The 27,795-nt window shown below is 39.0% G+C and overlaps 2 protein-coding genes and 1 long non-coding RNA gene across 11 annotated transcripts in view; 2 read left to right on the top strand and 1 right to left on the bottom strand.

The window, feature by feature from the left end:
- Nucleotides 1-1,763: 1,763 nt before the first annotated feature.
- Nucleotides 1,764-3,194, top strand: LOC142600584 (uncharacterized). Its single transcript, XR_012834147.1, has 2 exons — nucleotides 1,764-1,905; nucleotides 2,300-3,194. It is a non-coding gene; the product is annotated as an uncharacterized LOC142600584 (long non-coding RNA).
- Nucleotides 2,694-24,394, bottom strand: KRIT1 (KRIT1 ankyrin repeat containing). Of its 5 annotated transcripts, none has more exons than XM_075746194.1 (18): nucleotides 24,038-24,394; nucleotides 23,359-23,428; nucleotides 22,986-23,104; nucleotides 22,394-22,553; nucleotides 20,897-20,989; nucleotides 19,897-20,044; nucleotides 17,587-17,830; nucleotides 17,179-17,294; nucleotides 16,605-16,748; nucleotides 15,351-15,507; nucleotides 14,962-15,069; nucleotides 13,151-13,307; nucleotides 10,690-10,841; nucleotides 9,867-10,033; nucleotides 7,853-7,940; nucleotides 5,715-5,921; nucleotides 5,285-5,401; nucleotides 2,694-4,499 (listed from the first exon to the last, which is right to left on the bottom strand). In XM_075746194.1, exons 3-18 carry the CDS (start codon nucleotides 23,085-23,087, stop codon nucleotides 4,431-4,433), a joined length of 2,229 nt encoding a protein of 742 aa, XP_075602309.1. In that variant the 5' UTR covers nucleotides 23,088-23,104; nucleotides 23,359-23,428; nucleotides 24,038-24,394; the 3' UTR covers nucleotides 2,694-4,430. The 5 variants fall into 5 exon arrangements, with proteins under 5 accessions (XP_075602309.1, XP_075602310.1, XP_075602308.1 ...); XM_075746195.1 differs by lacking the exon at nucleotides 23,359-23,428 and adding an exon at nucleotides 23,786-23,933 and having other exon boundaries at nucleotides 24,038-24,131; XM_075746193.1 differs by lacking the exon at nucleotides 23,359-23,428 and having other exon boundaries at nucleotides 24,038-24,392.
- Nucleotides 24,395-25,292: 898 nt separating this feature from the next.
- ANKIB1 (ankyrin repeat and IBR domain containing 1) overlaps nucleotides 25,293-27,795 on the top strand; it is a 104,697-nt gene continuing 102,194 nt past the window's right edge. For 2 of the 5 annotated variants that reach the window (XM_075746190.1, XM_075746188.1), the window contains exon 1: nucleotides 25,293-25,797. The gene's annotated coding sequence lies outside the window, so the exon portion shown is untranslated. Of the gene's footprint in view, nucleotides 25,798-25,985; nucleotides 26,067-27,795 lie in introns of those variants that run through there. The other 3 variants (XM_075746192.1, XM_075746191.1, XM_075746189.1) reach the window with 2 other exon arrangements.

Here is a 27,795-nt window from a genome sequence, read left to right as displayed (position 1 = left end):
GAAACAGACCAAATACTCCAGTTCCCCTCTGCTGTCAGGAATTTCCTTTAACGCATTGTGAGATATGTCCAGTTCCCTGAGGCTAACCAGTTTAGATAGCTCCTCTGGAATTTTAGTTAACTGATAAAGAAATAAAACAATTCATTTATTAATGTATTGAGTTACACAACTCCTTCTCTTCTGGAGAAAGTTTAAAAGGTAACTTTCCTGCAGGCAAAATAACATTCCGTAATTTAATTACAACAATAAAAGCTTCTGACCTTTGATTCTAGTGGAAGCTAATTTGGTATTTTCCAATAAAAATACAGATGCTGGGCACAGAAATTTGCAGGGAAGCTTTTCAGACATGATAATAAAAAGGCAATAAAAACATGCAGTAAAATAATACCTCTATAGCTGGAGTTTTGGGAGAAGTTCCTTGGTCATTGTTATCATTAATGAAAATTTTACCCTCTCAGAACACTCTAATTTTATTTTCTGTTTTCTTTAGCCAAAATGAAATAAACGTGTATTTTTTCTTCTTTTTGGTTCTGTTCTTACTTTGGTCTTTTCTAATTTTTATTTTCCTTCTTGGAACTTCAACTGTTCTCCAATTATTGTGGAAACTAAAGCTACAGCTCTCTGAGAACTGGACCTAAGATCACATACTTTTTGCTCCTGCATCTGAAGAAAGCCAGCCCCTTGGAAAGGATCATAACCACATTTGAAATCATATAAAGAAATGTGAGCCTTTCCTGAAATCAGCTATGAAATACTGATTTTTCAAATTCTGGTGAAAAGAGAGATTTAAATGCCTGACTCATCAGAAGATTGTTTTGCCTTGTTCCTTAGTATAAAAAAAAAAATTAAAAAAAAAAATTAAACTTTGGATTTTAGAAATATGATGCAATTTTATCTGCTATAAGAAATCAGGAACCCAATATTGCTTTTCTTGCTTGAATTAGTGAAGGTTTAATGACCATGTCATTTTAAGAAGTGTGACACAAACTGGAAGGATTTCAGAAAGAGGAATCTTGGAGGCAGGCCTATCTACCAAATTCCAGCTACTCATTGTGTCTCTTGATATCCATTGCGATGGAAAATACCTACATTTCTAATAGTACTAGAAAAATAAAAAATAGATGGTTTATTTCAGACCAATCTGAATTGCAATTATCAAAATACCACCTCAAGATATACCTCAATAACACTATATAAAGTGAGGTTTATATATAGGATTTCTAATTAAAACTGCATCATAGTACATTTTTGTCCAGTTCTGATATTAAAATAGGTAAATACACAGATGTATTTGACTCTAGAAGTCTTTCTGAAGCATATCTAGCTGTGAGGATATGCAGGGGAAACCCCTGCCTTTCTAGAGTAGCTTTTCCCTGTCAGCAAAGCAGCAGCAGGAGACCATCTGGGCTGGGCAAAGGGTTCCCCTCAGGACCAGGGCCTTCCTCTCCGACAAGCCGCTGCCTTCCCCGTGCCAAAGGCAGAAGCAACCCCAGAACTCAAACAGCTCCCGACCGGGGGGAAAGGAGGCTGGCACCCCATCTCGGCACCCACCTCAGCCGCCGCCACACCAAGCCCCGGCGCTGACAGTACGGCGCGGCCTCTCCAGCGCCGCCGCCACTTCCCTCAGGGCGTCCGCCGGTTGCCGCGGCTACCAACGGCGCCGCCGCGGAGCGACTGCGCAGGCGCGTATCAGGCGGGCGGGGCGGCACGGGGAGCGGCTGCGCCGCAGCTTGTGGCTCCTGACCCGTGAGCGGCTTGAGGGAGCGGAGCTGGAAGTGCGGCCGTTGTAGAGTGTGTGAATTTAAGTGCGGAGACCGAGTTGTGGGTGATTTGGGTCTTGCTGCTTGTCGCTAACCTCAAATCGCGCAGGCTCGCTTCACCAGGGCAAAAGGCATCCGATAGTAGGTGGGTCCTCCACTCTTCACCCGAAGAGAGGCCCTCACTTGCGAGGTGAACAATCCTCGGGTCAGCACGCCAGCCTGGTGATTAATTATTCCACTTGATAAAATTGTGCCTGTTTTTCACAGTTTTCAGTTGCTATTTTGCCTTATGCTGCCTGGCTGGAGTATTCTACTCTCAAATCTTTGCTTTATCAGCTACACAGTTACTCACTTTGTAAAAAAAAGTGCTCATTAGATAAGCTATAGGAGTTAAGCTGAGCATCTCTTGATTACAAAGGCATAATTTTCAGGCTTGCCGTTCTTACAGCTCATTTTCATTATCTTTTTTTGTTTGGTACAGATAGGAGGGTTGTTACTAGTGGTCTGTCTCTACAGTGTTGGATTTCTCTCCATTCCAGTTTTTCATTTCCCCACATTTGAGATGAAAGGATTGTACTCACCTGCCTTGTCACAGCACCACAGTGGAAAGCCCTATGTACCCAGGTGCCGGAAGCCTGCTAAGACTGTGTAACCAGGCTCTCACTACTTAACAACTCCACTGACAACTTCTGGTTTGCCACGACTAACAGTTTCCAGTTTTCCTAATGAATTCCTAAGTGGTTTCCAAGATGCACTACCTTAATTTGTGGTCGCCATGGGACCCTCCCTATGATCCTCTCTGATGATCTTCCTACATACCTTGCAAAGATGAATCTGTTAGAAAATGCTACTCTTTGGAAAGAACACCTGCTTGGTAAGACATTTGATGGCACTTTCATGCTGGCTGCAATAATAAAAGCAACAAAACATGACTTGTTTGCAAACAATTTATTAGGTAATAATAAATACAAATTTAGCAGAAAGAACTATACAGCAATAAGGCATATTAATACTATTGTTAAATATGCAACTGACACACATTTTAACATTTTTTGACTAGTTTTCTAACAAAGTGCTATGTAGAGAAGTGTATTTCTGATACCAGTGCCAAGTGAAAGCAAGGGTGCACTATGAAGGACCTGACTGCTGCATTATTTACCTTAAATAAAATATAATAACCCATGAAGAGTTACTGTTATTTATGCCAGTGAAGTTTAAGTAGAAAAGTATAGCTTGCTAAGAAGATTACAAAATACAGGTCTACTGTTCACTTTTTTTAACTGCATACTACTTCACTTTCTTAAACTGCACTTAGTAGTAGTAAGGTATGAGTGAAGTTACTACACAACAGCACAGTTCCTAACATTCATTTTAACTTTTATTTGAAAACTTAGAGGCAAGTGCTAATTTTTATTTTTTTTAAAAAAACTTTTTTACAAAATATTGCACACTGGTTTAGCATGCAGTTTACATGGAAGAAACAGTCAAGTGCACTTAAAACCCTGAAATACAACCAGAAATTTTAAAGATTTGTGTTATAGATACTATTTTAACATACAAGGATATGTTTCAGACTGCATAGTACCCCACCTTACACTTGGGACCCAACTTGTTGAGACCCAGTCCCAACTCTGCAAAGAGCAGGCAGAATGCTCACAAACTGTATCTGACTTCCTTGCATTATAAATCTTCGTTCCTGCATCCTGCACTGCTTGTAGCCTCCAGAAACTGAAGTAAGTAATGAGTGGGAAAAGTAGTTTAACAGAAATAACTTAGTACCTCCTATATATATATATAGGGTATATACATAGGAGGTATATTAGTACCTCCTACATACCAGAGTTTTCGTTACTGCAGACACGTTGCAATCCAGGGTAAGATTGATTAAACTTTCTGAAGTCCGCTGAGTAAGATTAATTTGTAAATCTGTATCTCCTCCTCTTCCATATACACACTTTATATTGCACAGGAAAAGTAAAAATCCATTTTTTTAAAAAAAACCAAGATGCTAAACATTTAATATGGCTTCTGAATGATTTAAAGCATTTCCCTTTTGACATCCTCATGCAATATTTTAGAATAAATATGAATACAAAGTATGAGAAAGTTAAGAGTAAAAATAAAGCCAGCTATAACGTTTGTCAGAAAACAAATAAAAAACAAGTTTATCAAAAGTAGTTGCTCAAAGGTCTAACTGGTCTTTTACGCATACTTATCAACACTATCTTAAAAATAAGGTGTGTCTACAAAATACTGTAACATATATAACCTCCTTGATGTTCCACAGAATAAGGTGAAAGGTAATTAGGTTAACTGAGAGTTGCTTAACGGCACTGGTAGTCCCATAGTCCTCTGGGAACAAAAGCCTTACTCAATTCATGCTCATCCAACTCAGTAAACCATTTACATTTCATTAGCTTTATTGGTGAAGCTCAAGCCCTACAATAGCTTATATAAGAACATGAAAATATTTATAAAAATAATAGACATGTTGTACAGTTTTTTTTAAAAAAATAAACCATGCAGCTTCTGTACAAAGTTAGAAAACTGTACAAACTGACTTTTCTATTGTGTGAAATTCATGTACGTGGAAGTCTTCTGTTATGATGAGAAATAAGTTGGTTTTTGCTTAGCCATAAGATGCTGTTTTGTAACTATTGTTCATTTCCATCACTCATTTCTTTCACTTGGCATTAACTGGCCATTTAATTTCATTAGCAGTTTAACGACGAGACCTGCCTATATAAAGGTATACAATTAAATTCTATCAGTATTTCAGAACTATGACACGATCAACTTAAGTAGATGACAAATGCAAGTAGATAAAAATAATCAGTTAGAAGTTGCATCATTTTAGAAATAAGGAAAATAAAACTTAGGTTTTACTCAGATATCAGAAAGTGGTTTTCAAAATTACTTCCCCTATAATCACCTTAATATATAAGAATCAAAAGCAACTACTGTCAAAGTATGCAAGACACTCAAAGCTGTAATTTTGTCACAACACATTTTAACATGGCATATTACCACTGATGCAGGTAAAACAAGCATTTTCCATCAGACATCCACAAACACTATCAAAAGTTGCTGGTAGCAATTGCAGTGAAGTTGCTTTATAACATTGCCTTTACAGATCCTCAGTTTTATCCAATCTGAAACTCCACTAGTTTTGATAGCAAAGTGACCAGAGCTCTAACTCGGTGATTCTCATCATATTAGGGAATTATCCTTAGAGTCTGAGGGGACTGGGTACATACAACAAATAGTTGCAATTAAAAAAAAAAGTTTAATGATTACTGATGCATGTTATGTATTTTGAACACTAAAGGATTCACATGCTAGGAAAACAAACATTCTGAAATATTAAAAAGAAAATTTTAAAGAAAATTTTAAAATTTTTGTGGGGGCTTGGCTTGGGCTTCTTTTATACTTTACAAGGGTGTTCCATCTCAAGAGAGAAGAAGAATATATCTAGTTAAGGAAAAAATAATTGAACATAAAGGATGAAAAATGATGATGCTTACCTGTTTGGTATGCACAATAAAGCTCATTTTGTTTTCCAGACTGTGGATTTGAAAACATGTATCTCCATCTCCCAACTGCCACATAAAGCAACCATACTTCAGGCTGAGGAGTAAAGCCTACAATGAAATGTAGGAAACTGTCGCTCAGAAAATACTCTCCATGCTTACAAACTGAACTTTCCGTAGTTCACTTAAACAGGATTCTGACTTAGAACAGCATGTTCCACAAACTACTTGTAGCTTATGAAGTAGTCAAGTGGAAAAATCCAAGGCTTTCTATTAGTAGTGCCTTATAAAGATCTTAAAATCTTGGAAATTTTCACAGCCAAGTTTAACCAAGCAGTTGGATGTGAAATGACTACTAGCGCAAAGAATTTAAGAGAACAGAATTAAGCTTAACAGCTAGCATTAGCAGTTTACTTAAACTGACCTTTGTTTCCATGTTGAGGAGGTGCAGCCCTTTCACATTTACTCCTACATACACTTTGATGACTTTATGGCTACTTGAACTTGCTTTGGTGAATATCTGTCCTGTGAAAAAAGCTGCTCCATAAGTAGGAATTTCCCAGCAATTCTGCAAGAACATGCGCTGAAGGTGATGCATCTCTTTACTCACACCTTCACTGGTGCTGAGATTCTAGAAATAAAGAACAAGAAGTCAACAAGTCTTCCCAAATAGCTGTGGTTATTTGAAGAAAATCTACTATTTAGTAGAATTCCCACTAAACCAGTATTCCCAAAGTGGTTTCCCACCAACTGTTTTCCACATCTAAATCAAACTCTAGAGCCACAGAAAGGCTCAGATGCCAAAAGAGACTGAGGAAGCAGGTGCATGTACAACCCTCAGAAATCTGACACCTAACCTCTGCATGGCCCCACAATTTTGCCTCTCTCAGAAGTATGTCCGACTCCAGGGATAAGCAGCTACACACCCATCTGACACTAAATGCATCACAATCCATAAAACTAAGCATTCCTCCTTTGAGGGGTCCAATCCAGCAAGGCATGGAAAGATGAGTAACTAACTCCTCCCAAAAAACATGGATTCTTTTTTAAGCAAAAGAGAGGTCCAGTTTTCTTTTCTTTAGTGGAGCCTTCATTCAGAATGAGATGGGCTTCTGTTTCTTCCTCTTCAACAGAGTGAAACAGTCACAACAAAGGATCACTAGAGTGCTGCTACCTCAGAATAGACTGATGTAAAGTACCTTAACAAACAAAAGATGAGGAGACACAGGCATGAGAGAGAACACAGGTCTTCAACAGTTAGGGAGCCATGACTGGGTGTGGTGGATGGAACCAACTTATTTGCAGCCACACGCTGCATTACAGCTTATCCAAATTCTACACAGCCATTTTAAAAATGTCAAATATATGAATAGCACTGGAATGAAAGATTGCATCTCCTTTCCCCTTTGCCCATACCCCACACCCCAAAATAATGGCCTAAGAGCAGAAGTTAAGAAAACTGTGCTCATTGTTGGTCTCTTCTCCCAAGTAACAAGCGATAGAACGAGAGGAAATGACCTCAAGTTGCGCCAGGGGAGGTTTAGATTGGGTATTAGGAAAATTGTCTTCACTGAAAGGGTTGTCCATCACTGGAACAGGCTGCTCAGGGAAGTGGTTGAGTCACCGTCCCTGGAGGTATTTAAAAAACGTGCAGATGTGGTGCTTAGGTACATGGTTTAGTGGTGGACTTGGCAGTGCTAGGTTAACAGTTGGACTTGATGATCTTAAAGGTCTTTTCCAACCAAAACGATAGTATGATTCTATGATTCTTACATATTATCTGCTACAAGAAAGAGTAAGAGACTACTCTGCTATACCATAGTCTTAGAAAGACCACCATCATTCCCTCCTTCCTCTGCATTACAAAGAAGAGGAATACCCGTTGGTTTCGGACAAAAAAAGAAGTAGGCACCAAGACAAAGTTTATGACTGATTAACTTCACCTCAGAAGAGGGGCAAGGCCTGAACATTCCCGTGGTGCCTCTGCAGTGTTTCCTGTCAGCTACCTTTAGTGACACCTGGCAGCCAGTACAGTTCTCCCTCTAACACACTGCACTTTTTCCACAGCTTTTTATGAAGTTCAGGTGCTTCTGACCTTGTTTGGAATCCATAGCCCTCAGTTAGAGGTCTTTTACAGAAACAGATCAAGTCCACATTTAAAAATTTTGCTCAATTAACTGCTGTAGTCAAAGGAGTTTGTGTGTGTGCAGGCATCAGCAGTGCTAAGAGATCCCTAACATGCAAGTTACACTGGACCTATTGCTACAAGCAGATGTGAAAATGTAAATCAGAGCAGATTTTTTTAATGTGTGTGCTTGAATTGGCAGTATCCCCAATACACAGTTAACACTGAAGATAAATGAACAGATGACAATTATATTGACTTCTTCTAACAGATCAACTGTAGCTGTACAAGAAAAACAGCATTACAACAACCCATCCCAAAATTCAGAACATACACATTTCTAGCTTTATAAACCAGTATTTTTGTTCATTAGCTGACAACCAAACAGTGAAAAATGTTTAAGACAGGATTTTTTACTATTTGATTATTTATCTCACCTTGTATTCATGAAGTATCCTGTTTGTCCAGTGAGGAGCTTTACTTTTTAGTTTAGTGATTGGTACTATAGATTTTAGATTTTCTTCACTGCAAGAAAAACAAACCAGAAAAAAAATTATTCTTCACTAAACAAAGTAAGGAGAAAGAACAATGTCTGCCAATTTCTATCTTCAAGTCACATACTGAGCTAGACAGCTCCTACTCTGTCTTGCTTCAGGTAGGAAGCTTAGCCAAGGCTTCCTAAGATAATAGTGTAATTCTGTTAATGGAGATCCAGCTTTGTGTTATGCGCTTTGTGTCATGCATCATGGACACGGCAGGGAGAGGAAATGCTAGCAGCATGTGACTCTTACTTGATTACAGTCCAGTTTGGTGAATTCCAGTTTGGAAGCAAAAATTATATACGGTCATTTACACCAGCATGTCACGTACTCAGAAAAGATGACAGCTTATGGATACTCTTCCCTTCACAGCTGTATTCAGGCACCACCAAGGACTTGGCCCAATTAATTTCCACATGAAAGTTATGTATTACATGACATGAAAGTGAAGCTATTTATTTAAAGTGCCTTCTTAAAAATACCCAAAACACAGCAAACAAAAAAGACTAAAAGGAAGCCTTTACTAGTTTGCTTTTATGCATAACAAAGATAGTCTCAAAAACCTAGTGATATAACCTCTTCAGTCATTTTTAAACTATGTTTGTTGTAACTGCACATATGATCTACCAAGCAAAACCCCTGCACAGGACAATGTATCCAGATCTTTAAAGTCAAGCATACTCTCATACAAACAACAGCCTGGATATATTTTGGAAATGACCAGTCTATTAATAAACATTTATGTCAACTACAAAAAAAAATTCAGAATATAAATATTTTCATCTGTCTGAAGAAGAACTTGAGAGATTTTCCAACATCTTCATTTGAATATGGACAGAAAGCATGTCCAAATGCCCACGAGGCTCTTTATCTGGCCCAAAATATCTTTCCAAGTAGTCCTGTCTATAGTAGAGTCAAACACTTCCATTGAGCAGGACCAACTCAGAACCATATTGCTGATTTGCCTCAGTGAACTTTCACCTAGCTTACTCTGCAGTGGTACAGTCTCTACACCTAACAGAAGGAAAAGAAAGGGATGAAGAAGTGTAGTCAGTACAGCCAGCCCTTTCAGAGGCAGCCTACACTTGCATCAGCATTAAGAGTAGCAGAAAATGCACCCTGATTTACAGATGGTGGAGAATACAACCAAAAAAAGCAAGCCAACAGAGCTCAGTTGATGCTGTGAATGAGAGGAGATGAGAAGTACGGTAGCATTCCAGAATAGCCCAGCTGCTGTTACATGAATTAATTGGGGTGGAGATGGTAGGGGAGTGGAGTGAAGGTGCACACAGTGGAGAACTAGAATCCTAATGTGGTCAGATACTATAGAAACATATGTGGGAGGAAGAAGCCATATCCCAGAACGGCTCAGCTGCTGCTGTGCTGGCAAGTGGATGAAGGGCAGAGGAAAGCACCATCTGGCAGAGCTCTACTGGTGCTATGCTTCTGACCAATGTAGTATAGCAGTTCACATACAAATGAGAGAACAGTTATCTCTGCATGGTCTGTTCTCTTCAAAGAGGAAGGAAAGCCAATCCCAGAAGTTGGTCCAAGTGGACATAATAAGAGGTTTCTTCTGCATTGCCCCAAGTCTCAGTCCTGTCAAAACCCTTCATTCACATGAATACTGTTACTCTTTTTGGTATTATTGTATCTCAGTATAGAGTTACAGAATACAGAACCTCCATCCCTCTGCCCTGGACTGCAATAATTAAGATAAATATATTTTTCAGACCCCATGTCCAGCTTCTATTAATGCTACAAGGGTTATGTAGTTACTCTGCACTAGAGCTCAGTGATGGAGAAAAATAATAAATATACCATACCTGAAATTTGAGAGTTACACAGTAAGTGCTCTCCAAAAATACTTAATCTAAAAACATGATTTTAAGTTTTAAACACACATACTTACTTTAGAAAGCCCTGTTTATGTTTCTTGCTCTCATAATTTCCATAGACTATTTGTAGAAGCAGACTTGCTAGTGTGATGAGCTTGGCATCAGGTGATGTATAGAAACCTTTCAGTAAATTATATCTGGCTTCATCAAAAAGGATAAGAATAGCCAATGGATCCTCAATCTGTTAAAAAGATTTAAATAATATGATTTCTTTGTAAAAGAAAATGGGCTTAGAAACTATAAACACAATTTCTCACCGATTCAGAGACAGAAGACAAAGGCGTGATCCTGATTGAAGTGCACATTTTAGTAATGCTTTGTAATAGAAAAAATGACGTATTTTCATTGACTCAATTCAAGACTTCACTGATCTAACACACTTACAAATTAAAGGTGACTAATATACCATGCCCAATCAAAAAGTTCACAGAAATACTGACATTTGTGGTTTTTTCCCATGTGAATTAATTTTGAATAATATATTTAAATAATCTCCTTTACATTGGCTAATTAAATATTTGAAAAATTACAGCACAAGGAAAAGCAAGCAAATCGTGCAGGTTGTTTTTAGCTGTACGACAGACAGATAAAGACTGGGGCACACAGACTTATAAACCAAACAGGTCAGAAGGTGAGAAGTGAGAGAGAGAGAGAAAGAGAGGGAGGGATGGAGGCAGGGAGGAACCTGAAGACTCAAACTATTGCAGAAAAGAGAAGGAGAGAAGAGGTCTGGTTTAAATAAGTTTGGAAATTACTGCAGTCATTAAACACAATGAGTGTTGGTCAAAATGTTCTGATTCTGACTATGATTTCATGCTATCACTTCCAAGTGCAAACCTTTTTTTCTATTTCCAGTGGAAGTCTCACATCTCTTCTCAGAAAAAGCTGTGAAGTTTCTCTTTGAGGATCCAAGTTTGTCAGTTCAGTGAATATTTCAGGCCAATCTCGAATATGCTGCAAAGGCTTGTGATAGGGCTTCAGTTGGAGGCCTGGAAAAAAACAGGTTTTGTTTTTAAACAAGCAAGCAGACACCCCCTCCCCACACACCCCCCGCATTAAATGCTGCACCAAGACCAGAGTATCTGAAACTGAGGACTCATTAACAAACATTTTTCCATATGTTTTCTAAACTGCTATATATAGTTTTGAAAATACAGATTTCTTGACAAAGCTCTCAGCATCAATTCACTAAATGCACTAGTGATGAACTTTTGTTATTTTCAGCTTCTCAAGAGTGAAATTGTATTTAAAAATTTAATGGAATACTAAGATGGACCTTAAAAACACAATAATAAAACATTAGAGCCTGTTGTATTATGGGAGAAAGGCAAAGTCCAAAAATCTTATTTTTGACAGATATTTTGTCTATATGAGAACTGAGAAATCAATACAGAGGTTCTACTATAGTCCTACTACATTCTGCTCATTCACTTACCCTGCCTGTCCTTGTGATTACTACTGCTTGGCTGTTTTCTAGTAGTGAGGAACCAGAAGGCTGTATCTGCCTCATCCTCGCTGCCCTGGCTTTTACACTGACATTTCACATTGTATTTCAAACTTCAAAGGACATGTTACAGTGCAACATCTTTTCACTGAGAATAATCTGTTCACTCAACTTGGCCACCCTACATTCAAACACAGAAAAACATTATCCGTCCTACAAACAAGAAAACGATGGTCTTTACAGTTGTACACAACAAACTGCAAGAAATACATTTTATAATGAAACTTGTCCATTAGTTGTTTAAAGCTGTAAATCAGAAGCTGACTGATTTTCAAACTTAAGCTAAATATCTAGACAATTACTTGTTTTTAAACAAAAAAATGTATCAGTGAATTCTTCCCCTCAAATGCAATCAATGATTTGAGTAAAACATGACATAGATATTTAGAAAAGGCACAAGCTGCAAGATTTCAGCACTCAAACACTTCCTTCTCTTCCAGACATTAGCATCTATGTTTGACCAAGAGTTACAGTAGTCATGTGGCAGACAGCAAAGTAAAAAAGGCAAATGGCATTACATTGGGAGAAAAAGATTTAAAAAGAACGAAGAAAAGATTTCCTGCAATCTTTATAGATTAAAAAAAAAAGTAACAAATGCCACTTCAGTGGAAGATTGACATCAGTAAATAAAATTTTAAATTCAAGGCTTCTGTGGTAATTGTGCTGTCAACACAGTATCCTACCAGACCCGAATTGTGCTTTTTAAATCCTAGAATCATAAAACGGTTAGGGTTGGAAAGAACCTCAAAGACCATCTAGTTCCAACCCCCCTGCCACGGGCAGGGACACCCTCCACTAGACCAGGTTGCCCAAAGCCCCATCCAACCTGGCCTTGAACACTTCCAGGGATGGGGAATCCATTATAACATGTCCCATAGCTATCTTGTTGCACCAGTACCATTTACCACGTTTTCTAATGAAATGCAATCACAATCATTGACTCTTTTGTGGTTCTATTTATCTTTTGCTACATATTTCAGACTATAATATACTTTTTATTTAGATCAGCAATATGTAAAAAATACAGCAAATGTAATAATGACATTTTGCATCAGAACTGCGTCCCATCAAATAGATCTGAAAACATGTTTATCAAAAATCATTTTAGTGCAAAACACATAAAATTTCATATAATTCTATGACCTAATAAAAAAACCCCATCAAATCAGGTTTACTTTAATTACTAGTTTTAAATAGATAAAACATTAGTAGAAAGAACCGCATGCATCCAATTTCAGATACTCTGGGAAGAAAAATACCACTAAAATCAGGGCAAGTTAGCAGTAAGGGCTATGACAACAAAGATGCCCTATAACAGAAAGGCAATCTGGACTAGCCTCATCTTCCTAGATGAAATATTCTAGATGCCACAGTGCTACAGGGTCAGACCCACTGGGGGTACCAAAAATGACGGCTAGAATGGAGAAGCTCTCTATAGGTCTGAAAGCACAGTTTGAAGACATCAGGCTGTAAAGGCTGGCATTTGATCTACTGGCAGAAAGCTTAAGCAGAGGAAATAGAAAAGTTGGTCGCAGTCCCTATGCAAAAAACACAAAGAACGAAACCTACCGGGATTAAGAGTCTCTGGTAGGGACAAAGTGTATTAACAGACAGCCTAGATACAAATTAACTCCTAAAAATGACTTTTAAAAGCTGATAGAAAGAGGGTAATAGACAACTGTCAGAGAGCATGTTTCCTATTTTCCCAAGAAAATATTATTTTTGTCTAAAGGCCAGCAGAAATAAAAAAGCTATGATAACCTCTCAGGTATAACAATCTTCCTTGTTACTTACTGAGGTTCTCAGAACAGATCCAGATAGTGAAGTACTGCTGAGTTTCTTGAGACAAACGCATACCCTCCATTATCTGCTGTACAGTAGTATTGTTTCCATGTTTCAGCTCAACAGAGCGATATGACCCATCCATACGATAAATTCGTGCCTTTTCATACTACATAAAAATGTAAACATATTAAAGAACTTGTTAAAATCCTTTCTGTTGGTGCTTCTGAAGAGGAAAGCAATTTTACCATAATTCAGCAACATCCACACTGTTCAGAAAAATACACCACACAACTCCTACATATTTACTATTTGTCAAAACTGCTTTGTTTCATGTCCTGTGCAAGTTCTTATACTGTGCTTTTACCGCAATAACTACAAGAAAGATCTTACTGATATTTCGAGGACTTCACTTCTGTTGAACTCAAAAACAAGTAGGCATTTAAAAAATCCCCGAGGGATTTGGGCTCAACTGCCTATGCATATCCTGAAATGTCCACCTCATTATTACTGGCAGGTTATGAATTATTCCCCTCATTATAGTCTATACTAAAAAGACTGATTTTTCAGAGGGAAGCACCACCCTTTACACAGATCCCAGTACAATAAGAATACACTAAGAACTTTTAGCATTTCTATAATATTACTATTAATAAATTGTTTCCCCTTCGGAACTCCGATAGCTTTCACTGCATATGGGCCCAGAGTATGCCTCCTGAAAGATGTACTTAAACTTAAATATGCTTATAGCATATACACGCAGGTCATAAATCAATGAAACGTCTTGTGTTCATCTCTCAAACAGGTTAAGAGTTTCAGCTGCTTGAGTAAAAAAGTTGCAGGAACTTGTTATTTCCCTTCTTAAAATCTACTCAGTTGTCAGGAACTGAGACATCAATCAATCCTAAAAACTTCGGGGGGGGGGAGGGGGTGGGGGAAAGAGATGAATGCGTTGGAAAATGACAACTGACTGAAAAAGGCTGGAATGGAAAATATCAGTCTATTTTTGCTGCGGTAGTCACTGTGACTCCCATTGCAGTAATTTCTATTATTATTTTTTTTAATTTTAATGTATTAATTCTATAGTAAAAAGTGACAACATAATATCATCTATTAAGCTGTGACATCTACTTAAAATGTGTGCATTAGTCTTTTAGAGTCATTAGACACACATCTGCCATTTGATCAACTGCATAATAGCATCCCTAAAATAAAAGATTTCCTTCATTAATTATTTTACAAGATTCATATAGAGTGAAATGAAGCTGGTTTAAAACACCTTGAAAAATTGACAGGTTTACTGCCACCTACCTACAGAGATACAAGTTACATCTTAAGTTAAAGAAAAAAACAAGTGGGTTTGTATCATTTGGTTACTTCCAGATGAGAGGAATCCCATGGTAAATTTTGTTTACTATCCTGGCTAGATCTCCACTGACTGCCAAGGAAGCCTACACTGACTGATGTAAAGCCTGTTTTGTAGAAGCTGACATTTAGCCAGCTGAACGCTCCTGTTTATCAACATACAATATGACAATGCATAAAGAAAGCTAATGGTTATAGGATCAAAAGTAGACATAAAATCAGTAGCTGATGTGATGCTCCTACAAATAAATCAAAATGTTACATTTAAAGTCTTACATGTATTTCTTGAGCAATAAACATAGACAGAAACATTTAAAGAGACAGTTTGTCAATATTTACACTAATAATATCAGTATACTGAACGTTTCCAACAACAGCTATAAATGAGCCTGGCTCTCCTACAAGTTTATGTGTGAATTAAATATAAACTTTAACCCATTTAGAAAATAAACTCATACTGGTTTGTTTATGGCTTCCTTCAGCAGTTTTGCAGTTTCTTCCCACTCATTTTGTTTGTTCTCTTCACAGACATTCAGTGGAGATCTTCCTTGTTGATCAGTAATGTGCTACAAACATAAACAGAAACACTAATAATACATTGTTTTCACAGGAGATAGGTATACATTTACAAATTTTTTGAGATAATTTAAATCATTGATCCTAGGGTTCAAACATTTAATGGAAAGAATGGGAAAAGGAGAAGTAATGAAAAATACTTAACCTTTTTTGGTAATCTCTCAACAGGATAATTGTGTTTACACATTGTGATCTGGACACAAAATATTTCACATACACAAGCTAGAAACTGTTGCTAAAACTGTTATTTCTATATACAAACAGAACTTACTCTGTCAATTTCTGGATGATTTAGTAGAATTTGTACTATTTCAGCATGCCCACCTCCAGCAGCAAAATGAAGAGGAGAGCTAAGTTGGCCATTCAAAAGATTTGGATTGCATTTCCCTTTCTCCAACAGCATTCGAGTGGCTTCAACTTTTCCATACCTGCAGAACAGACGCAGCAAATGTAAAATAAAATCTTTTTTTTTTTTTTCAGATAGTCCTAAATATGGAAAAGTGTATTTCCATGTTTAAGATTTTTTAGTTTTGAAATTACACCAAAGACAGTGAAACATTAATAAGCTTGTAAAAATTAGTATCAGTTCTGCACTTCTTTGGTAACCACTGGTCTAGTAATCATTTATTGGACTCATTATAGACACACCAAACCTTGCTTTAAATTAGCAAAGTTTGGGTAGTTGTATTAATTCAGTCATGGCAAAACAGAGTTCAGCCTTGCCTGAAAAAAAAAAAAAAAAAAAAAATCTGTGTGAGAATCAAAGTAAAGCTTTGGTTTGTCATGCAGATGGATCCTGAGGACTCTTAAGCCTCACACTGGTAACTGGTAAATCTTGTGTATCCTGTTTATGCAAACTTTCTGACAAACACTAAAATCAAGTAAGTGTTGGGGGTTTTTTAACTAAGTTCTAATATTATGTTAGTTACATTTTCATGTTATTCATATCATCAGATACTACTATAAATATGGAAGACTAACTTGCATAAAGACAAAATAAAAGCATTTTTACAACAGCTGAGGAAAGCTCTCAAGCACTTACAGATGAAATCATCACAGAATTATAGTCAGACAAGTTGACCTCTGTAGATCACCCAGTCCAGTTTCCTACTCAAAGCTCGGCCATCACCACCATGTGCTCAGCTCAGCTGTGCTGCAAAACTGCTCACAGTCTTTAACCAGCAAAGACTGTTAAAGTCACCATGCTAACCTAGACACAGTGTCTCCAACAGGAATTAGAACTGATGCTTCAGGACAGATAATGAGGCAATAGATAAGGGTTTGACAATATGATCTCCACACCTGGTCTCCTCTGAAACCATTCAGATTGAAATGATCACAAAACCTGAAGCAATCTTTCTCTTTGGAAGGTTAACACTAACATATATTAGAGTCAAAGTGTAAAAAGTGTAGAGTTTTTTTCTCATTTTTGAGTCTGCATAAGAAATTACATAAAAGATTAGCACTAAAGAATCATGATAGCAAGAATACATTTGATTGGAAAAACTATATTCATTTGACTCACCAGCATGCATAATGGATAGGTGCCCAGTGGTCGCTATCTAACTGATTAACAGAAAACTTTTTATCCAGAAGGTGGCTTAGTAAATCAGAGTCGCCTTCGCAAGCACTGCGGTGAAGAGGGAAATCATCTACCCACTGGTGTTCCCTATGAATTAAAAGGGGAAACAGGAGGAAAACACAATTCAGAAATATTTCAGTAGTTGGGAACATCAACTTTTTAAAAATTACTAACTTAGCACTAACTGTAGATCTACATGAAGAATAAAAATTAAACTCAGCTAAAATGTGACAATATTCATACAACTAGTATTTTAATCATGCAATAGTCAAGCCACAGCTGTATTCATTATGCTAAGATGCTTCCCTCATGTTTATAATTTAATACTTTCTTGATCTGTCCTTTAATTGTCATGTTTCAGTACTTAAGAGACTTCAAATTGAATTTTTTAAAATATGTATTTATATAGTAAAACCCTAAAGTAATAGGAATCTCATTCTGACCAAGTCTACCAAGTACTACTGTAATATAACAAAACAAAATTATCTGTTAATGAAAAAGGAATGTAACATAATACTTGTCCTCTGTGACACTGCTCATGCTACGTTGCCACTTTTCTCTTTTAGGAATCTGAATCTTTGAATAGTCTGGGGCTCCAAGGCCAAAGTATGGATTTATTACCACTTTGTCAACCTGTGAAGACATAATTTAAACACAACTGAACAAATACCTTACTGAGATTTGGCTGAACAATCCCCCATCCAGGCCAGGTGTTCTCATGAAACTAAAGTTATGATAGTAACATTTTATAATTAAAGAGAATGAAGTTCAAATGTGAGGATTTGAAAAAAAAAATTAGCAGTAAGTGTGCAATAAAGAAATCTGATTAAACATAAAGCACACACTCATATCAAATAAATGAATGAATTGTAAAATAAAAATGTATGTATGTTTCACAAATATATAATGAAAATACAGTTCTTACCCTATTGGTATACTGAAGGTCAGATCCAAACAAAGGATTATAGATACACATATCTGCTTTCTCCAATGCCAGCATTTTACTCTTTATTTCCAGGGCAGTATAACCCATGTGTAATGAGCTCTCTGTTTGGCCAGGTTCTATAGCATAGGCAGGGTTTATGACATTTGTTTTAATTCTCTCAAGAGGAGATGGTCTGAATAAAGCTGGGATGGAGTGAGACTGGGTATGCCGTTCATCCAACCACCTGCAGGAGAGAATGGGCAAGTCATTCATTTTCAGGTAGAAAAGAACTATTTTGGTCATGCCTGTTTGATAATCACACATTTAAAAAAAAAAATATTGTAATGTGCACAGCCAATTTTATATCACTAAATTAATCCCCAAACATGAAAATTTTTAAGCAAATATAGTTAAGCAAATGTATTTGCTCAAACACATTTCCTGCGGATGCAAACTCTCAAAGAAAAGGAAATTATAAGCTAAGGTAAGAGTTTAGAGCCAAAACACTTAACCACACCAACATGTCAGCATTTCATTTACTTTCAGTTTATCAGTATTGCTACTCTCAACATAAAAATTTTGAAACACAAGCAGTCTGTTTAAGAGTGAGTGGAAGTTTCAATATCTGTGCTGTCTTAAGCCTTCTAACTCATGTGTTTCATTAGGGAGAGGTAGGAAAAGGCAAAAAAAATCAGAAGATCCTTTGGTAGTTTCCAAACTACCAAGCCTCTTTCACACAGACCAGCACCTGCCTTTTCACAAAGCTGTGCTGAAGGTTATTCTCTTCTATGTGCACTCCTACTGACAGTATAGAAGGGCTTTAGAGCCCTCTTACTCTGAGCTAGAGGGGAAAGTCATCACTGTACACCTGCTGCATTTTTTCCTGCCACATATGCAATTAACACAGGGCTCAGGATTTTTTGATAAATATATTTTCACTGAATTGCTAAATAATTTTAGTGTTATGTTGAATGGGGCGCATTTTATCTAAGAGTCTAAAGTCAGGTTTGTATTTAAGGTTTCTGCACATACTTTCTCACAAGCTTGAGATAAACATGTACTTTACTGGAATACAATAAATTATGTTTAGTGATTTAGCCTGGAAATATAGAAGAAAGATAAGTACATGCTTTGAAAAGATAGATCCACTGACAGACCGCTTGGATCCCGTCTGTCCCAGAACCACGTGTAAGGATGGCAGAACGTGGCCTGCAGTTCAATGCGTATGCTTAGGCCTGGATTTTTAAGTCCCATATCCAAGCTATCATGTGCTTCAAAAGCCGTGTTCTCTTCACTTATGCACTGTCCTGCTGGGAAGGAGGACTGTAAAATTGTGATCATCGTGCTATAAACACCCTCCTGCCTCTCTGAGGTATTTTCAGGCATTTTCTCCAAACAGTTGGCAGATAAATTAGTTATGGTAGTTTGAACCTTTGAAAAGTGTTGTTTCAGATAACATACGTAAAGAATAATCAATATAAACTATTTTCTACTCTAATTCCAAGGGTTCTCTCATAACTGTAAGGCTGGTAAAACATCTTAAGCAGAGCTTAGAGTCTGAAGGCACTCATTAAATAGCAAATAAATATAACAACTGGCACAATGGTATACTTGGAAATATTATGACTCTTCGAATAAACTGTAAAAACCCTACAAACAGAACCTGTTTAGGTAATAGCCTGTAACTTATAATTTTTCATGTTAGTCAAGAGTTTCACCTAACTTTATTAATGCAAATAATGTTCATACATAAGTAGGTCTGGTATGTCTTTGTTAAGGGTACATTAAAACAGACCAGAAAACTGCTCACATACTCAATTTTCAAACTACTATAAATCTGGCTAAACAGCTAATCACCTTTCTGAAAGTTAATTCCCTACTGCAAATAAATGTGTATGGCTGGGGAATATGCACTTCCTTTGTAAATGGAGGGTTAATTTAAATGCAAATCATAATGGTATACAATTAACAGGATATTTTTACTACACACTGGCAAATACTTACAGGTGGCAATTATGTCACTTATAGAAGATTAATCATTAGTATTTTATATGATTTTACAAAATCTTCGCTGTGAGCAAGAATTTCCAAGAAGACTTTTGCAAACTTCTTCAGTTTGCAAAATATTTTTAAAAATATTTAGAAATATGTTGTTAAGGTTTCAGTTTCTGATAAACATGAAGAAAATAACATGGTATCACAATGGTTTCCTTCTTAATCACAAGAATGCTATAAAAACTATGTGCTACATTTACAAATTTTCTTGTTTAACTTCTATTTTAATGTATTTTTACTGATGGCATGTCTTACTTATCCAAGGCAATTAACATTCTTGCAGTAAGTGTAGCAAAATGGGTGCTGGATTCACTGCAGACCCTCATGATGTCTTGTAAACAGTAGAACACAGGGCATCCAGGACTGTATGCGTATTTTGTATTATCTAAAAAGGAAACATACTCTGAAGACACATCAATGAGAAGAATCATCTTATTTTCCCTTCTGCATCTTCTGTAATTACACAGTACCAACTAATTGATAGCATAATCTAACTTTAGACTAGAGTAACTCATTTTTTTCCAAATGCTAATTGATAGAAATCACATACAATCCAGATGTAACAATTCACAACTCAACAGGGTAGCCTGAAAGTGTTCAGTTACTATTCCATCAGTGTGATCAGCTTCATCTGAGAAATTAATATTAAATGTATACTGTTGCCAGAAAAAAAGAATAGATAACTATTGGTAACTCCACAATGTTTTTTATTTGACAGGTTTTATCCTTAAGGCCTATCACTAAGGCAAAAATGAAGGAGCTTCCCCAAAACCACACAGACATTTACTTCAGGCTTTTTTAAAAAATACTTTCCTGACAGGCAATTTACTTTGCCTTCTAAAGACTTTATTCACCATTCCTTATTCAAACAAAACAATTTACAGATTTCAATAAGCATTCTTCTCTGAGTAAACAACACTGAACTGAATAGGATGTCTTATTTACGCTCGCATTAAGTAAATTCTAAACAAGTTAATGCATATGTTTTGAAATATAATCAAGTGAACAAATACAGCTTAAAACAGAAGTGTGCTATTGTTACAGAAACAAAGGCAATACATTAAAACCAAAGTTTTTAATTTTAAGTAATTTTTTCAAGTTTTAAAGTACTTAGAGAGAAGTTTCCATCTAAATGTTACTTTCAGTGTTTAAATACAGAAAAAGCCATACAGCATATTCATAAAAATACTTAATAAACCCTCAACTGAACTTCTGCTAAAATGGGTGCAACTTCAGAAATTATGCTCAACGTTACCTTTCACGACAGTTGGAACAATGTAAAGTGATGCCTCCTGGCCTGCCTTCTCACCATCAAGAGGAAACTTCTTCATTAACACTACGCGCTTTCCTAGCACAGTATTAAAAAAAAATAAAATAATAATTAACCAACAAAACAAACAAACAAAAAAAATCTAGAGTTGGCTATCTGAAAGCTTACCGACTCAACCTTCCTAATTTCTATGAAGAAAAAAAAATTATGCACTATTATATAAAGCAAGCTAAGAAAATCTAAATACATATGAAAAAATAAAGAACATAAATACATATGAAAAAATAAAGAACATAAATACATATATAGCCATTTACATGACAAATGACACGACTGTTTCCCTTTTTTCATAGAAACTTTTCTATAGCTCTGATTTTTTCATAGCATTCACCCCCTAAACCACCTATCTTTAAGTTAAACAAGATGCTTTTTGAAATAGGAAAGCATAGCTGCACGCTATATTCCACATTAGGGTGAATGCTTTATTCATGCAGTAGAAGGACAATATTTTCCATGTTATCCTCCCTTCTGCCTTTACAGAATTTAGCATTTTGTTTGCTTTTCTGACCTCAGCTGCATATCTTAGCAGTGGCCACACTAAGCTGTGCATATTAATGTTTGGGTCCTCCGTCTGAGTCAATTTAAAACTCCCTGAACTGTATAAGAAACATAGGTTTTGGTTTTACTAGGCATTCCTCAATGTGTATTAATGCTATGATGTTATTTCATGTTTGCCGCTTGACTAGCTTTGTTGAGTCCATCCAACTCCAGTTATTGCCACCAGCAACATTTTACCATGCAACCAGCTATTCCTTTTCTAAATTGTTAGCACCGCATTGTCTTGTCCACACTGACAACCTTCCCAGTATAACCTTACTTACAAAGCAGAGATGAGGTACACAGCAAAAAGAAAAGTGCTTTAGTCAGTATAGTTCAATCTGGAAATGAAATGTGCTGGCTAAAACAATTTTTGTCAGCACAAGCGAGAGGCTGTTTGCTAGACCCGTTATGCAACAATGAAAAAGAAAATGTACTAATCAAATTATATCTGTGATACAGTTATGCCAAAAATTTTCATGTAGATACTGTCTACTGAACAGTGCTGGCTTTAGAACAGACTTTAGAAGCGATCAATTCACTAGCTCAAGTCAAGTTTTAGCTGAAATTAAGGATAAAAAAGCCACTTCAATCTGATTTACCAGAAATTTAGCTATAAATCTCAATTTGAGGTGAAGAAGTAGTACAGGCACTTAATAAAAATCTTTTAGTAAGCATTTTATAGAGAGTTGGAAGGTAAAAGGAAACAAAGGTAAATTAAAGGTTTTAGCTGTATCGTTGGCTTGGGGTTTTTTGATGAACCTCAGAACACACCTTCTTTTTTTAAACTAATTTCATGCTTTTGCACAACCTTTCCATGCCCGTTTGATTTTAAAAATATTTTTATAGAGCCATCAACAATACATCAGATTAAAATGTTTGTACCTTTAATACCCTGATTGGCTGGTGAAATTGGTTTGGTGGCTTCTAATACATAATCCAAGATGCTCTGGGTTATCTCAGTGCCTCCCTGCAGTTTAGTTTCCAACAAAACTTTTTTTCTTTTTTTCTTTTGGCCTTCAATGGGAACTTCAAGCAACAAAATCTTTCAAACAACAAAGAAACCAAACAAGTTTAAGCACAACTGAAACAAGTACAGAACACTTTTTTAAAAAATTATTTATTTATTGTACCACTGTAAAAGCAGTAATAAAATTCAGGAAGTATTGAATGTGGAGGAGCAGGATGGCAAAGCCAGAATGACCTCCATAACAGTAAGGTTAAAGAGAATAAGCTGCACTCTTGCACTGAGCAGCCCACAGGGCAAAAGGCCCTGAAATGACATGCAACACACAAATATTACAAACCCATAAAGTTTTCAAATCCCATAAGGATGAGGCAATGCTTAGTAGATACATGACATACATAGACATTATTTAAGCAATGTTATTGTAATATTTTGTCTTCCGCTGTATTATATTTACTATATCTTATTATTTTTAAAATTTTTAATAAATAAAAAATTAAATAGGTTTACTTCGTAGGATTTAGCTCGATATTCCCGAGAATTCAGGCTAGCAGTATTTTTTGGACGAATCACTGCAACGTATGCATCTCCAATGTTTTCTGGGTTTCCCATCTCTCCTTATTTTATCACTGGAAACAATGAATAAACAGGAAGTAAGGTTCAGCTGAAAAAAATAAAAAAATCCAACAGAATGCTAAGCAGTAATACAGTAATTATATCCACTGATCATTTGCAGTATTCATTTATTGTTCTTTAGCTGGAGAAATACCAATAGCTGATATAATTCTGCTTCCTTTTCATAAAAGGGGAAAATCTTACATCACATAGATTTAATACAAATAGTCTTGTTCTCTAACCCACTTTTTAAATAAAAATAATATACTTATTTTTCCACTGTTTAACCATCTTCCCCATTTTGCAAGTCAGGCAAAAGGCCAAAGAATTTTAGGATTCTGAAAAATAAATGAAATTGCAAAAGAAAACCATTCTGAAGTGATGAGCACTGGAATTTATAAAATGTGCTATGACAAAGTACTGCATTTCTATGAGTTCCACAAGGATTTCAAGAAAATACATAATTTTCCTTCCCCCCACTCCCAACAGGAAGTAGAACAGAGTCTTGCCTACAGCCAAGTAACAAAGCTGATAAAAATAAACTATAATATGGATTCATTTACTTAGTTTTACTTCAGTGGGACAGCAAACTGGTGCACAATTCATTCAAACACAGAGCTTCTGAAAGGAATATGTCTTCAGTTTTTGCAAAAAGTAGGCAGAGGTTTTTAGATTTAAGATAAAACTTTGCTTACCCTTCTGTTTAACCCAAAGTGACAATTCCTATAATCATAAAAATTTATGAAAATTATAAGGAAAACCTCCTAAGGCTAAATCACTTCACATATCAGATTTAAGGTCATGTCTGGCCATTAGCATCTTCCAGCTGATCATTTTCTTCATCTGCAAATGAACCCCGTTCAGTACATATCATCAGTAAGCACATGCTTTTTGCAGATTAATCTCTCCACAAAGATTTTTAACGTTACTGTTTCCAGCTTCTTCACCTCTTCTAGGAGAAACGGAGGTCTTCAGATTCCCATGCTCTTTAGTCCAGTATTTTTGCTGGGATCAGACTACCTAAAAACATATTAAAAAACCCCAACATAAATAACAGCATGCACACTTTCACGTTCAGTTAAGATAAATACGTTAGATGATTTAATGGTGCTGCTTGAACAGCATTATCCGAATAGAAACATCTATTGATTTGCATTACAGTAGCATCTAGAAACATTAAATAAACAACGTGCTGACTTGTGAGAGCTCATACTCTGGGATATTTGAAAGGAACAAGAAACAGCCATCCCTTGTGGGGAAAAGTATGGTCCCTGGGTTTCCTTACATGTACTGGGACACACTGGGTCTGGTCACAGGCTTGTGGAGGGAACCTGCAGAGGCTGGGCTGGGCCACCTGGGTGGCAAGTGATGGTCAGGGGAATAAGCAGCGAGCGAACTCCCTCACTAAACCCAGAGCAGGGTGAGGATGTCTGGGAAACAGCGCCGAGAGCTGTGGTATGAACACACAAAACAAAACCAGAGGACAAAGAAGCGTGGGGCTGCACAAGGAAGGCAACACCAGTGAGCTGACCCTAACCAAATCCAGATGCCGCTAACGTCTCCAGAGATCCAGGCTTCTCCCAGCGCCGCCGCCCCCCCCTCACACCATGGCCCGACGGCACCCTCAGCAGCCCCGGACCCGCCGGGACGAGGCAGAGGGCGGCTCCCGCCGCCCCGCGGGGACACACGGCCACGCCACCCCCGCCACAGAGGCCGCCCCGCCTACAGCAGACTCCGCACAAGGAGCCGCGGCGGCCTCAGCCTCCTCCCGGCACGGAGAGACCGCCGCCACGGAGGGAGCCGGACGGCAACAGAGGAGCACGACAGGAGGGAAGCGGCCGTGCATCGCCGGCACCTCCCTCCCCGGCGGCACCCACCCCGCCGCTCCGCGCCCCACAGCTGGGAAACGCTCCCCCCGAACTTTCCCAGTCGCGCCCAGGAGCCGGCCGGGCAGCAACATCCCGGACGGAGGCTCACACCGCGGCACCGCGAAGCGGGAACGGCTTCCACGCCCTAGGGACCGTCCCACCAGGGTGAGGGGCAGCGCCCCGACCCCGCTCACTCCCTCCCTTGCCTTCCTTGGTGGTGCCGGAGGCCGTCTCCCCCGCCGCATCCTCTTGCCGCGCCCGGCACCCAGGCCCCGCGCCCGAGACGCGTCCCGCTCCGCCCCATCCCCGCCCCGCTCCCTCCCCCGGCTCGGCGGATCCGCTTCCCGTTCGGAGCCCCGCGGGCCTCAGCTGCCGATGAGTTTCCGGGTCGGCGGCCTCAACTTCTGCTGGTGCCGCCGCCGGTTGTTGATCGCGGGCGGAGAAAGAGGGAGAGAGACTGGGCTGCGGGCGGGGAGTATGAGGTGCTGCCGGCAGGCAGGGCAGCGCTGAGGTGAAGCAGCCGCCCGGGCCCGGGGAGCATCGCCGGCAGCTGTCAGCGCCGCCACGCCGCCAGGAGCCGCCGCCGAACAAAGGGGCAGCTGAGACGGCGGCAGCCGCAACGCCCTGCCCGCGCAGAGGGAGCCTCGCCGCCGGGCGGGCACTCCCTACCGTTTCAGCCGCCGAGTGACGGCCCCGGCGGAGCGGGCGCTCCAGGGGGCGCCGTATCCGGAGCGGAGCCGGGGAGAGGGAGAGAGGAGCGACCGCTGAGCAAATGGAGGCGCTGGGTGGCGGGCGCGGAGGCGCCGCGATGGGCCGGGGAGAGCCCCTGTGAGGAGCCGGTGAGTGCCCCGCGGCGCTGGCGGCGATCCCGGCGCCGCCTGGGGAGGCTCGGGCGGGGTCCGCGGGGCTGCGAGAAGGCAAGGCGAGGCGAGTCCGGCCGCGGGCGCAACGGGGAGACTTTGCATATCTGGGCGTCGGCAGCCCCTCGCATCGCGGGTGTGGCGGGGCGGGAGGCGGCTCCAGGGGCGCTCAGCTCCTCGTCGCGGTTGGCAGGCGAGGGGAGCGGAGGGGAGGACGTGAGAGCAGAGGGTAGCCCCGGCGTGCCGAGGTAAACAAGCCGCAGGTTTTCGAGGCTGACCGTTCCCGGGTGCGGCGGCGCTGCTGGTGTGGGGACGGCCCCCGGGCAGGGGGGCTGTGGGGAAGCGTAATGGCGGGAGGCGGTGGGCCGCTGGGGTGGGTTGTTCATGGGGGGGAGAGAGGCCGCCTCCGGCCCAGGCTCTAGCCAGGCGCCGCGCCCCGCGGTGGCGGACGGCGGAGGGGGTCTCGCCCGGAAACCGGCCGGGTGGGGGGCCTGGCGGCAGCGGGGCTCCCTCGGCCGGGACCGTCGGAAAGTTTGGAGCTGCCCGCTGGCCTCGCTTCGGCCAGCTCCAGCTGTTGAGCTCGTGCCCGCCTTGTTCGCAGCCTAGAAATTTTGCCTTGAGGGCAAAAAGGAAAAAGTGCGATCGGCCAGAGCGGGAGCATGTGCTGCTGGGTGAGCTATGACAGCGTAACCTTGCTTCCAGGCTGGGTAACGCGTCCTGAACAGTCTGTCTTCAATGAAACTGAACGCTCGCGATCTTGTGTTTTAATTTTATTTTTTTCTCAGAGAAAAAAATTGAGTTTTGATACTGTAACAGTTTTATGTAGGTAGCAGTGTCACTCTCCCAGGCATGTCTAAACACGTTCTGGAGATTGGGCGACTTTTAAGAGTGAAGAACCTTGACAATTCATGACTGCTCAGTCTGTCTTTTATTTACAGATCAGGTAGTACGCAGAAGAAATGTGGAGTCACAAAAACATGCTCTGCAGAGTAGGGCCCTAATACTACAGCTTAAATTGTAATGATGGAGGGGGGTCAATGCAATCTAAGTATTGTTGATTGCGCTTTCTTCTTTGTAATGAGCTCTTTTTTGAGTGCATTTCTGTGCTTACCAATTCCAGAGATGGTGTTTTAGTTGTAGGCATAACATCAATAGGAGTACTGTAATTTAAGTACGTTCCATAAAGAGAGAGACCGCTTTTGAGAGAATTATTACCTGTAGAGGTTAACAATGAGAAGAGACTGTGTCTTCCGTACATGTATATGTGTTTTATCCTTACTTTCATGTCTTTTGCTTTTCAATATGAAATGTGGTTGATTAGTTTCTCTTTAATCTCTCTTGGGTACAGTGGAAAAATACTCTTCCATGAAAAAAAAAAAAAAAAGAAAGGCTTTAGTCATATGGAAAGCAACAGCATTTTTCAACTTCTAAGAACATGTGACTTACTTAATTGAGGTGTCTACACAGAAGTGATGCGGTAGAATTTATAGCAACTTTTTTTTTTTCCTGGACATGGAACTACTAAATGGCTATCCTTACAAATAAGAGACCAAATTACAGAAGGGGCTTCTGGAAACTTTAAGTCCAAGGCTTTCTGTGGTCCTGTACTCAAGCAATTCCTTCTTTAACAAATTTTAGTTTAGTCCTTAAAATAATAAAATATTTTAATAATACAATATATTATTCCTGAATAAAAATATTACTAGAAATCTACTAAAAAGCTAAATGTCGGTGGTGCTCTATCTGCATATATATGTAAATATATATGCATCAGCAGAATATTATGAATGAAAATTAATTAAAAAAGAAAACCAAAAACAGTGGCACTATTATAATAATAATAGTATCAATAGCTAAAAGACAAAAATTAAGCAAGTAAGTTTTATGCAGTCCCTCTAATTTTTACTTGTACCATACACATCTAGGTAGGACTAGTTATGTACATATGTAAGTACATGATTAGGCTTATTGAAAAAA

Source organism: Balearica regulorum, chromosome 2 (assembly GCF_011004875.1).
Source record: "Balearica regulorum gibbericeps isolate bBalReg1 chromosome 2, bBalReg1.pri, whole genome shotgun sequence".
Lineage (NCBI taxonomy): Eukaryota > Metazoa > Chordata > Aves > Gruiformes > Gruidae > Balearica > Balearica regulorum.
This window is presented reverse-complemented; position numbering and strand designations above follow the sequence as displayed.